The sequence below is a fragment of the Apus apus genome, chromosome 3 (genome assembly GCF_020740795.1).
Source record: "Apus apus isolate bApuApu2 chromosome 3, bApuApu2.pri.cur, whole genome shotgun sequence".
Taxonomy (NCBI): domain Eukaryota; kingdom Metazoa; phylum Chordata; class Aves; order Apodiformes; family Apodidae; genus Apus; species Apus apus.
In genome coordinates this window covers 15,901,199-15,914,645 of record NC_067284.1, presented here as the reverse complement: position 1 = coordinate 15,914,645, position 13,447 = coordinate 15,901,199, and the positions used below count along the sequence as shown (strand labels likewise).

Below are 13,447 nucleotides of genomic sequence, written 5' to 3'. Positions count from 1 at the left end.
GCCGGCATGCAGTGTTTGAAATAGTGATAATTATTCTGCTAGTCCAGTCACCTTCAAAACATCCCTAGTTTTGAAATAAATGTAGAGTTTTGTATCTTTTTCTTCAGTTTGTAGTTTTGATTATTTTCTACTCTTACATTTTAATTTCTTTTTTTCCCAAGACCATGTTCTTGTGGGAAGTTCAAATAAAATTAAAAATTATATTGTTTTGTTCAGATTCAGAATTCACAGACATTAAGGGTGAAAGAGTTTGTGCTGATTAATGAAATACAGCCTCCTATGTATTTCAGGTTCATCTGGTTCCACTTGTGGCCAAGAACATGGACATACCAGTGGAACACTTTATTTTTACCTTCTCCCTTCCTAATCTCAGGAAAACGGAAAATAGAGAGCCAAAATGATGGAGTTGGGCATATAGCAGGGAAGGGAGTGGCAGCACAGGCCCTAACTGTTAGGGAAGACTGAGAAGTTTTCAGATGCAATTCATCTAGTATTGTGTCTGGTTCAGGCCATTAGAAGATGTCACGACCTAAGCTAAAAGGTGGACTTGCACTATTTTTCTATAAAATTCAGTTCCACCAGATGCAAATATATTCTTGACTTCCATTGTTGTCACAGACTGACAGACCATTCTATTGCTGCAGTTGTTTATGTTATCTCTAGCAGTTTGGTTTTTTTTTACACATTACAGTTCTTTCATACGCCTATCATACCACATCACATGAATGACAATCTGTTTCTGCAGACTTTTGCTTACTGTCATCAGGGTCCCATATGGGCCCCTACAAGTACATTTATGTCAGAATTCTGTAATGGGTCCAGCAGACACCTCAGTCCCTTGCTGAAACACTATCTTTTAGGTTTCTCAATGCAAATGCTGTTTCATTTAGCTATGTTCAGATCTTCTGTGACTTTGAACATACTTGGACCTCCAGCTGGGCTGTTTTTTCTAATTGTGTCTTGAATTGATGTTTCTGCTTCAAACTGAATTGCTTTAAACTTCTATGGTATGTCTGTAGTTCAGGTGCAGTAGTCTCCTTTTGGGGGACTCAGTGCAATAGAGTGGACTTCTGGTAATTTTTTTAGCTCTACTGTTCTAATTTTTTTAGCATCTACTGTATCAAATAGCACAGCTATTTGATAAAACCATCTGTACTTTTGCTAGGATACCTAGCTCTCAGATCTGCAGAACATTATCTTTCAAACAAATTATATGACGGTTGAATGGGTCACCACTACTTGTCAAGTCTAGGTAGTCTTATGGGGCTGTGTTGAAGCTTTGGCATAAGAAATTATAACAAGTAAAAATTGTGTGCTTCTCTTGCCATGTATAAATCTTCCTACATTTTATTCAGCTTTCTTCCTGGTCATTTCAAATCCTGGCATTCCCAGATTCATGGTTTCTTGATCACATCCTGCTAGCACAAGGAATGAGGCATGTTGTAAATGACTGTGTGCTTGCTGAAAATAGTGGTGCTATACATCCAAATTTTGGCTTAACGTTACACCCTGCAGAATCTTTTCCTTTAGTTAAGGCCAGTTGTACCATTGCTAACTGACACATTTGAGGTTTTCAGAACAATCCAGACAACAGGTTTGGCCACACACAAACTGACTTGCATAGTTGAGAACTTTCCCCGAGCTACCTTTAATGGGAATCAAGCTATTACGGATTTAGGTATAGGAAGATCTTGGGTTGGCTTGGTTTGACCTAATATTTCACAAAATAATCACCATCATCATTGTTGTGCTCAGACCACAGATCTTTCTTCAATAATTCTTCCATTAATTTTTTCAGATCATAGAATCACAGAATGGTTTGTGTTGGAAGGGACCTTTAAGATCATGTATTTCCAAGCCCTTCATGAGCAGGGACACCTCCCACTAGATCAGGTCGCTCAGAGCCCCGTCTAGCCTGCCCTTGAACACTTCCAGGGATGGGGCTTCCACAACTTATCCGGGCGACTTGTTCCAGTGTCTCACCACCCTCACACACAATTTCTTCCTAATGTCTAAGCTAAATCTCCCTTTTTCCAATTTTGATCCATTACCTCTTGTCCTCTCACTACAAGCCCGTGGAAAAAGCCTGTCCCAAACTTTCCTGTAGGCCCTTCAGGTACAGGAAGGTGCTCTAAGATTTCCCAGGAGCCTTCTCCTCTCCAGGCTGAATAGCCCCAGTTCTCTCAGCCTGTGCTTGTAGGAGAGGTGCTCCATTCCTAGGATCATCTTTATGGCCCTCCACTGGACTTTCTGCAGGAGCTCCATGTCCTTCTAATGTTGGGGAGCTCCAGAATTGGACGTAGTACTCTAGGTGGTGTCTCATGACGGCCCACCTAAAATGCCTTTTAGAATTATAAGTATTTTCTTGTACATAATCCTTCCTTTATATTTTTTGTCTCAAAAATGGAAAGAGAAGCTGGTTGGCTTCTGAAGGTTAATTTATAGTTTCATTCCTTTCAAGTTTACTTTGCTTTTTTGTGTACTATCAGGATGCTACAATTTTCACACAAGCTGATGACAATTTTTGGTTTCAGAAGGATCTTTCTAAATCTAACTGGGTTTAGAGCTACTCCTGGCATGCTGAATTTTTGAGGGCCAGTCTTGAACTGCTCATCACTGTTTTCTAGCACTAGGTTCACTGTGACACTCACAAGTTATAAACCACTGCTCTGAAGCTCTTAAAAAATTGGCTTTTTTACACTACTGTGCTGCTATAGCATTTGAAATAAACTATCAAATTAAAAATGTGAAAATGTCTAGGAAACTACTGGTTTGGGGTTTTCCAGAAGAGTATAGTGGAAAATGAGTGGAGTAGTAAAATTTGAAAGAGAAACTGTATTTGTTTGTGATCATATTCTGTAAAGTTTGTGTGAAGCCTGAAAAGATTGTAGGAAGCAATCTGTTCCGTTTTCTGTTTTGCCATGTTTTAGTCAAAGGAGTAATTGATTTTAAAATTAAACTTTACAACGTGTATATAATCTTTTAGATCCACCATGATGTACTCATTATTTCATAGTATTTTATACTTTGTATGATTTTCAATTAAATATTTTGCTTCTGTAATTTCTCACATAGTTAAATTGAATAAGCAGCATCATTTTTATATTGTTAACTTCTACTAATCCATTCATTATTTATTCTATACACATATTCCACATACTTGAAAATACATTAAATAAGAAAATAGCTCTGCTGAACAGGAAAAGACTGACTCTTAATAGCTGAGACCTTGGTTGAGGAAGACCTACCCATCTCACGTAGCTCACACATTTTTTGGGTCAGTCTATCCACAGCCAAAAACTCAGGCCTGCATGGAGGAAGCAACATTATCTTTGTATATAAACAGAAACTTAAGTGCTTTACTGCTGGTATATTTAATTTCTTACAATATTTTGTGGAAATCACATTGCTAGATAAGAATAATGTTGCTTAAAATGGCTTGGGAATTTCTTGTAATTCAGTGTGTCATATTAAGGGCTAGTAACAGATGACCCAGCTAAATGGTCTGTGGAAGAGGCACGATGCATAGATGTCTCAGGGATAAGTATCTTCCCCTTGGGTGACAGAATTTAAAGTGCATGTTCTGTTTGCTATCAAAAATATTTTCCAGGGTATGCCAAATTGTGTGTCTGCACAGACATCATTTTTGCAAGTTTCATACTGTTGCTTCTGAAACCTCTCTAGCATGAGGCTGGCTGGGGCATCTGAAGTGTTGCTCAGGACTTGTAGTCACTGCACGCGCTCTAGCTGCAAATTAATTTGTTCCTACAGTTTAGCTGATGGTTCCTCCTCTGGAATTTTAACTGTTACATATGTTAGGAATTCCTTGACCCTTTCTGCAGGCACATTTGGTCTTAATCTCTAAGCAGAATTGCTGAATCTTAGGGAGCTACTTGAGAAGAAAGTGATAGTCAGCATGAATAAAGATGACACAACTAGAGTTTCAGATCCCATTGAATAAAATGTGGTGTGAATTTTGCTTTAGGTTCTGAAAGAGGGTATAAATCAGTTAGAACTTTCTTGGCAGGTGAATATTGATGTGGTTAATGAGGATTATAATTACTGGGAAGGATGTTTGGGAAATATGCATTTCAAAATCACAAAACAAAAAGCAATTAAAGGGAAATGCTAATCTGCTAAAAACTGAATCCTGAGTCATAGCAATTAGGTAAATACCTTTTACAAACCAAGTACGATGGTATTCAAATCAGAATCGAAAGATTTCTAGTAGTCTTTCATGCATGCCTGACTTAAACATTTTAGAGATGCTTATCAGCATGTTATTTAAACATTAAACAGCAATTAGAGAGAACCTTTTTGATCCTACTGCATGTTTTCTTATACGATGGATATTGTTGGTTTAGAAAAGTTTAATAATCCATGTAAAGGTTTTGTTACATGCTTGTGGAATATCCGATAAAAAGACTTTCCGTGTTGCTTTTAAGTAAAATGCTTATTATCCAAATGCACTTGCCATACTCTGAAAAATATTTAGGACTTGAACCCAGCAATGAGTAGCCTAGATAGGGATTTCTCAAAGGAAAAACAAAGAATCAAGAACAGAATTCCATGTGGGAATTAAACATGTTTGTTAATCAAATGGGAAGATATTTCCTCTTGAGTAAACAATTCAAGTCATTCTTGAAATATATTTCCACTAACCTCTGACTCAGGCTGGATGGGTAGAGTAAAACAGTGTTGATTTTACTAAAGACTTAGATTTGTCAGCATTACTTTAGCAAACACAAAATTTACTAAATGCTGATGGCTTGTAGATATTGTTTCTAGCCAGTCAACTCTTTCTTATTTTTCATTATGGTGGTTTAGAAACTTTTTTCTTAAAAAGAGATCTTGTCAATATCTGTCCATTTAGGAACTGTTTGTTATAACTACATACTTGTAAGAACAACTATAATGTTAAAATACTGAAAGCACATTCAGAGAAGCATCCCTCCTATTTGCAGGCATAGTGAGCACCAAAATTATTTTTTCATTTCTGTGGACATCAATATCTGTATTTGGTTGTTTTTGTCGTTCAGTCCCAGATCCGCCTTCCTCTTACAAGCATGGTCCACTTCAAACAGTTAGAAGTAGTTTAAGTCCTATGTTGTGTGGTGCGTGGGACATCAGCTTACACTCACTCTGTGGCCTCCTAGCCCATGAATCAGAATTTTCTTGCCAAGAATTCAGTCTGCACATGCACCTGCCTGTACCAGCCTTCTGCAAGGAAGAAAAAGGTTCTAGGACTATTTGCAGAGGTGACTGGTGTATAGACTATTTCAAGACAGAGATATGCTCTTCACCTACTTCTCCCTGCACTAAAGAATTTCTAGGAGCTTTGGCTCTACTTTCTTCCCTGAGGTGATGGGTCATGGGGGATTTTTGCTGGAAATAGATGGCATATTTGGTTCTGTTCTATCCTCCATCCTCCTTAACAGCCTAAGTGATTCCAGTCCAGCCTTTGGCAGTGCTGTAGTTCCTACTGCCTCTGCTTCCATTGAAAGGCCAGGCTTTAGAAGTTCCCGTTGTTTATTTTGATCTTCCCTTTATGCTTCTCTGAAAAATATGCATATAAAAGAAGAGAAATACCAACTTTTAACACTTGACACTTCAGTGAAATTTGAAATAGAATTTCTTGGGTCATAGAAAAGATACCTTGCTAAGCATAAAAGTTATATCCCTGCTGAATAGTAGAAGTTTGCCAAGAAATGGAAGTGGCAAAAGTTGCAAGAAAAAATGTACAAGAAGCAAAACTATTAGAATATGATGGATTGAGGAGATTTGGGTGGAACGCTTTTCTGCTAAAACAGCTGTCTTCTAGAAGTGTCAGTTTTATCACTTTCTAAGTAGCAGAGGTGTATAAAGCCTCATCTTTCCAGTTAGGTTCAAATTTGTATCAGTATGACAGTGTTTTCTGTAGACTTATGTTGTGGACAACTATTTGTTGCATATAGATTTAAATTTGTTATTTTCATAGGACTATAAAAGTCTAAACAGATATTAATTAAGTTATAGGGATAGAAAAGGAGAAAAGCTTTTTGTCATTAATCAAACATAATGAGGCTTCTAGATTAATTCTACTTGTTTTAATTTTGTCAGAAATTACAGTATTTCAATGTTCCATCGTAAACCAAAAAGAAGTTTTCCTGAGTTAGAGCACTTTCTGGTTCATTCCAAAAAGCATACAGGGGTTGCTGATGCTTTTGACCATAGCCTACATAAGTATACGAGTTTCAAGGAAACAAATACATTAGGAGGAAATTCTTTAGTGTGAGGGTGGAGAGACACTGGAACAGGTTGTCCAGGGAAGTTATGGATGCTCCCTCCCTGAAAGTGTTCAAGGCCAGGCTGGATGGGGCTCTGAGCAGCCTGGTCTACTGGGAGGTGTCCCTGCCCAGCAAGGTCACTTCAAACTCAAACCACTCAATGATTCTATGAAATAATAGTTGCTGTGAATATAATCTCTTTCTTTTCATCTAATTTGTATTTGCACTTGTAAAGTGTTCATTCTGTAGGTCCTTTGAGACATAATAGGAATAAGATTTATTTGCCTGTACTCAGAAAGTAGCATCAATCTTCTGCATGTGATAATTCCAGCCTGCATCACTAGAAATATGAGTTGTGGCTGGTAAATAGCTTAAGAATTGTAGAGAATTTCTATAAAGTTAATATTTATTCTTCTTATTTTATATTGCTGATTTTGAGAGCATTTGAATAAATGAGATAAATATGCATGAACCACTAAGATATGAAAACAAAAAGATGCAAAAATGGCACATCGAATATTACTTGGGTTTTTTTTTCTGAAACCATAATTTTGTGAAGGTTACTTCAATTAATTCTGTGCTTTCAGATCTCTAGTTTTTGCCCAAAATTTTACTGAAGACCCAAACTCCAGATCTGTCCAATATGAGAGCATTGGCTTGGAATTTGATCCAGGGCCATCTGATTGGTTGTTTTGCAAAGAGGAAATGCAGTAAAGGCCCAGTGACCTGGAACACAGATGGCTTTTTTGCATGGTGACTGTCATTGCTGCATACATTTTTGAGCAGTTTCCTTTAACATATAAGTACTGTTTTTTACTATAGCATTGTAAAGAAGATAGGTTAGAGAAGTTCTTCCTGTTTTCGGATTATGTACTAAGTTTGTGTGCTTTTCCAAGTGGTCACCCTGTAACGTAGGAAAAGCTTGGAGAATTCATTTCAACCAAAAGCTTTGATCCTTCATGCATTCTGAATTTGGTGATGTAAATATATGAATTCTGATCAGCGGATCATCAAATCCAGGCAGGAGACCCTAGTACCTGTCTTTTCTATCTTATGTAAAGCTGAATCTTACATAACTAACCATTTTGAGGAAATTATTTAAGTTTTCAAAATTTGTTTGGATTGAGAAATCTTAATAAGAATATGATTCCAAAAGTTAAATGCAAAACACATTTTAGCACCAAGAAACGCATTCATTTCCAGCTACTTGGTGAGGAAAAATTGGTAAGGACTGGTCTCAAAAAAAAATTGTCTATATTCCATATTAATCTGATCTATAAAATGAGTGATTATCTTAAAATTCTGAAAAACACAGTTTAAAGTTAATTGAAGTTGGTAATAATATATTCTGGAATTGTAGCCTATATATCAGTGGTTTGCTTTACAGACATACCTTTCTAGGTGGGCTGGCTGGGTGTGTGTGTGTGTGTGTACATAGACACACAGTGCTACCCACATCCACACGTTGCTGAGCAAGATGAGTAGGTCTGTTACCTGACTGCACCATTAGGTAACAGTGAAGGTTTTCCTCTACAAATTCTGTGACTTAAATTAATGTTGATAGGGTTTGTATCAATTAGTGCTACAAAAAGCCTCTCACAAACAAAACCGAGACACATTTTGTTCAGATTATTAAATGGATTGTAAAGGTTAATAAGCCTTGAGCCAGATAATGTTCTAGACTAATATTTTTTTCCCCTGGTTTTATAAAATAGTATTTCAAAGTGCATTTGTCCTCTGAAAAGCAATTACCTCATAAAAATTCTTTCTCCTTGCCATCAGACTTAACCTTTCTGTTCAAAGTCAGTTCTGTGTGGCTAAAATAATTTTCCTCTATTGCAGTAGTATTTGTAGAGGAAAGAGAATTAGTTAGCTTGTGGTTTCTATTATCCATAATCAATTAGATAGTTTACTAAGCTGCAATTAGTTGCACTTTTCAAGACCCACTGAAAGTAACACAATTGCTTGACTGCTTGGAGGAGCCTGAGGTTACAGGGATAAGTGAAGTGGCACAATTTGCCTTTCTAAAACATTTTCTATCGATCCCTTATGTGAAAAGGAGATCTGAGGGAATTTACAAAGCCAACACTTAAGAATCAAATCAAGGTGTTTGCTTGTAACAGTGCAGTTCTAATATCCAAATTACAAGAACTAGAAGTGTAGAACTTCAATTTATACTTAGTAATTTTTCTGGACATAGTCATACTTCATCACTGTAAAGAGTTTCAGGTTGTGGCACATCTGAGGATCTAGTTTAGAATGGGATGATTTGCATCAGTTGCCAAAACTCAGACATCTAATATCACACTGGACATCCTAAAGGTATCCGTCCTAGTTTATAGCTGCTGACTCTTATTTAAAATGGTACTCGTGCTCATCCCTTAGATACCCTTGGAGATCCAAAATGACAATAAATACCTGCATTCAAGCAACTGAGTCCCACCCCCTGCTTTCTTCTATTAACAAAAGTCCTAAGAGCAGACAATCATCTGTTCCCTAGAAATTCAGGAATTCATTAATACCAGTTATTTTCTCAACTTAGAAAGCTGTAATTTAGTCAAATAAGCAAAAGATATACATTTGTCTTACCATCATTAGTTAGTAGTCAAAACAATCAGTATATAGGCATGGTTGTTGTAGAGTCAGATGCTTGTTATTTGAAGAAAAAACTATCTTGTTACCTCTTTTATCAAAGCAGGTTTTACGTAATTATAGTATTTTATTTAATAGGACTTTAAAGTATGCAAATACTTAATATTGTCCTTTTGACAGACCAATGTCGAAGCCTAGACCCGTCTGGCTTTTGTATCACAGGCCTGAACACTAGAAGTATTGGTCCATTTTCTAAAGTACAAAATTAATTTTCTGGCAGCTATGATTTTACATTCCAGTTCTGATCATGTAGCTACTGTAACAGCAGCCTTTTTCAGGTAGTCAGGTTAAGGAGGAAATAGAATTTCATTCTAGAGAGACAACTCCCCAAGGTTTAAGTTTTTGTCTTAAGTTATTCCCTGTGTATGGGCAGAGATTCTGAAAGCTTCAGTTTGAAATGCAGTTTCCAAACACAGAGCAGGTAAATTTATATTGGATAAAGCTAAAAGGCTTTTAATGAATTTATAATTTGGTCAGTGGGCTTGTTTGATGAACTGACTACCACTTTGTAACTGAAGCACGTCTGTAGTACTGGCTTGTGTATTTTCTATTGAGATTGAGAATTTGAACTTTGTATTTGATTTCTAGAGGTGTCACTTGAATAGATGTTTGTCTGTATTTGAGAGTAAAAAAAAAAAGCTATTTCTTTAGTCGTTGTCTTATTTCTCAGAAAAAAGAAGTCCACCATTTTGGAGCCCTTATCAATGTATACAAGTTTTTAAAGGGTGGGTGCAAGGAAGATGGAGACAGGCTCTTCTCAGTAGTTCCAGTGTCAGAACGAGGGGCAACGGGTACAAGCTGGAACATAGGAAGTTCCATTTAAATATGAGGAAAAACTTATTTACGGTGAGGGTGACAGAGCACTGGAACAGGCTGCCCAGGGAGGTTGTGGAATCTCCTCCTCTGGAGATATTCAAAACCTGCCTGGATGCAGTGATGTGTAAAGTTCTCCAGGTTATCCGACTCCAGTGGGAGAGATGGACTAGATGATCTTTAGAGGTCCCTTCCATCTCTAGCAGTTCTGTGATTCTGTGATTTTTAATTATATATCTAAAGCAAAGCTGCTGTTGTTGTTTCTCTGGGGTTCATTGTTGTGTGTCACAGCCTATGGATAATTAGGTGGAGAAAACCCACTTTGTCTCGTGAACAGGAGATTATGTTGAATTTCATATGGTAGTACGATGAAAAGTTAGTCGTTTGGCTATTATGACAAAAAGGAAAACATTTTTTAGAAATAATCATGCTGAGCATATATCCATTCTGATTATATAAATACTACTGCATTATTCCTTGAATTGACATCTGAGATGGTGGGCTGCAGAAGCATTTTCACACTATGCTTATGTATCGATTTTTCTTTATTCCCAGGTCCAGGCCATGTATGACATTACCCAGTATGAGAATATTTTTCCTTTGTTCATGATACTGGAACAACTTCTTCAAAATGAATCAGGAGAAAGTAATGTTTCAAGCTCAGACTATGATGGAGAAGAAAAAATCAAATTTCTGAAGGACCTTGATCAAGTTATTCTTCAACTCTCACATGAATTCCCTTTGTTTTCTTTGTATTTATGGAGAGTGAATATTCTTTTGAACTCAGCTCAAATACAAATTGATTAAAACAGGCAGCCTACTTTTTAACAGTACATTTGCTGTGGGATTGCATTGGAAAATTTTTGAGCCAAATAGGAAAATTGTAGGTATTGAAAAACAATTACTTTAAACTACTATGCTATACAGCAGTTTTAGAGATAATGCAATTTATTTCCAATTTTTAAGATAGAAAAAATGTAATAATTCAGTGCCATTTTGAATAAATGCTTTTTCTCATAGTGAAAAAACAGTATCTTCGTGTTTGCATACACAGGGAAAATGGCAACAAAGAAAGGTCTTTCAGGTGATCTTTAAAATAAGCTCTATGAATTTTAAAGTCAAGACATAACTTATAGAGCTTCAAAATTAGGAAGCTGTCTGTCTTTGAAGAGCTGTATAGCTTCTGTGTGCTTTAAAGACAGTGGCTGGTTGGCTCAAAGAAAAATGTTTCTTTTTAAACTCGATAACTTACCACTTTAAGTTCTTAAAGGACAGATTTAGTTTCTGATTTAATCAAAAAGGTCATTACCTGAGCAAAATAAAATCTGGTGCTCAGTTTTACAACTTTCTTGCATTCATTGTATACTTGGCTCTACTTGAGTATGCACAAGTGTAGGCACAGTGGACCTAATTTACCCCAAGTTGACTAATGATTTCAAAGATTTAATCAAAATAAATCAATTCTAATTATTAGTTTAAACCTTTCTGTTGAAAATTAATGAAAATTTATAAAATCTCCATATGTATTATCTGATTTTTAATTTTTTATTTCTGTGTGATGGAATTATATTTGTAGTAATAATTAAAGTAACATATTTTAACAGAAATCAGCTTACACATAAAAGGCCTTTAAAATATTAGTTCAGCAGTACCTTAACTGATCCAGAATATTTGATACATTCAGAGGCTAACTGTTTTGATGAATGGCATTTTTTACTAATACATAAATAGCATTTTAGCTTTGTTATGTCTCCTAGTAATGCCTATTCACATTAAATAGAAAACATTTTAGTGTTAGTCCTTATCCTTCCCCTCGCACTTACTTCATTAGATCAATTTTTGTGTCAGAAAAGTTCTCTGAAACTCCACTTTTTAAGATACTGTAAATAATTTATCTTGTTAATTTGAATGCATTTATTTCAGATAATAAACCCTTGTTTTCTGTACATGTAAAATATATTAGTATTTACAAAACAAGTTGCTTTGATGTTGTACTGGCTCCCCAATGAGATTCTTATACTTGTTCAGTCGCTGGCCACTGTTCTGTTTCTAAAACTTATTATTTGCTATGTTTGATTTGCAAAACAAGTGTTCCTGAATATTTGCATTTGAAAATCAGATAAGTTTAGCCAAATTGAAGAAAATAAAGTTTAATACGTATGTATTGGTAGCCACTTGGGAACTTTTGTGTCATTTTTGTTACTGCTTTACTTCTTGTTTATTTGTTTTGTTAAGGTAGTGAATCAGTTCTTCCATCTTCCTCCACAGCACTGAAAACATGATTGCAAAAAGATAGAAAGAAAGAAAGAAATAAACAGAAGAAACTGGTATCTCACCAATAGCATAATTTTCATTTTCATTTTTTGAAAAAAGCTTCATTCAAAAGTATTTTATAAAGAAAAAACACAAAACACAGGGTGAAACCAGAATCTGTGTAATTACAAAGTGTGTATTGCTTCAAGACTCTTGTTGTAAAGAACAGTTTCAACACTACATTTTGCTGATCTATTGTAAAAAGAAAAAAAAAAAGTTAGTTGTAAAGCAACTTGGACACAAAGGGACACATCTTTTCATCTTTGCAGGTTGTAGCATTTTCACACCACTAAACTCTCTAGACTAGTGGAAGAACAATGGTTATTTTGGGAAACACATACATCCTTTTTATTTTTTAAGTAACTGCTGACTTGAGACATACTTTTTGAAATCTTTTCCACAGCATACAGGGAGAGGGGTTTTTGTGTCCAAAGTCTCAGACAAAGATTTGAACCAGTATGTTATGCAGCATTGAAAGTGTTTGAGCAGAGTGAGGGTTCCCCTGGTAATGCCACTGTAGCAATTCAGACACACCAACTTCCCTGCAAAAATGCTAGTAACTGATTACCTAGGCTCTCTGTATCTGTTTCAGTGCAAAAATAAATAGTGCAGTTGAACCACATTAGTGAGCATACCTCAGCTTTGGTGGGAGTAATAACCTCTGCAACCAGAATGGTTATTAGACAGGTTATTGTCTCATGTTTCTTGAAGAGATTTTTTGCCAAGATGGGACTTGCATAAAGATGCACAAAGGTAGATGTGGATTTAGAGGTCTTGTGGTTGGGATGCCTAAGTACCCTTATAAAGCACCCTAGTGTTTTGGGCTGGGTCTCCAGCTGCTACCCCAAAGGACTGCAGGTTGTCTTTTAAGTGTCACATGTTCTCTCTCTAAACGTAGGTGCCTCTGACACTCTGGAGCATCTTTAGTGTCACTGTCACTAAATGTGTCTGCTAAGGCAACTAAATTGAGCAGTGATGAGAGCATAAGCCTAGACATGTAGCTCACTGACATGAACATGCATTTAGATGTCTTAATGTGATAACTAAATCACACCTGTGTGATATCTTACCTGGTTTTAGAAGCAGGAAATCCTAGGCTTAAGTCCATTCTCTTCAGACAATTTCTGCTCCTCTCCAGTGACTGTTAGATGTAGCTTGAGTAAACAGTGCTGTCATCAGTTTTGAAATAAAAGAGGGTGACTGAGCCAGTCCCTGGAATTACCTGGTGAGTATTTATGACGTGGTTGGAACAAACCTTCCTGCAGCTTGGACTTTAACCAAGTCTTAAAGTACTTACTAAATACGTATGTCAACATCCGACTTTTATATATCCAGCCTCCAGAGAGGAACCCTAAATCCAGAGAAAGTACCTATGATCTTTGCTGAGTGGAGACTATTAGATG

General features: G+C 36.3%; 1 protein-coding gene across 1 annotated transcript in view; it reads left to right on the top strand.

Annotated features, from left to right (window-relative positions):
- MEI4 (meiotic double-stranded break formation protein 4) overlaps positions 1–10,538 on the top strand; it is a 73,972-nt gene extending 63,434 nt beyond the window's left edge. The window contains exon 5 of the mRNA XM_051615248.1: positions 10,287–10,538. Within this exon, the coding sequence (XP_051471208.1) occupies positions 10,287–10,538 (252 nt within the window). The remainder of the gene's footprint in view (positions 1–10,286) is intronic.
- Positions 10,539–13,447: the final 2,909 nt, after the last annotated feature.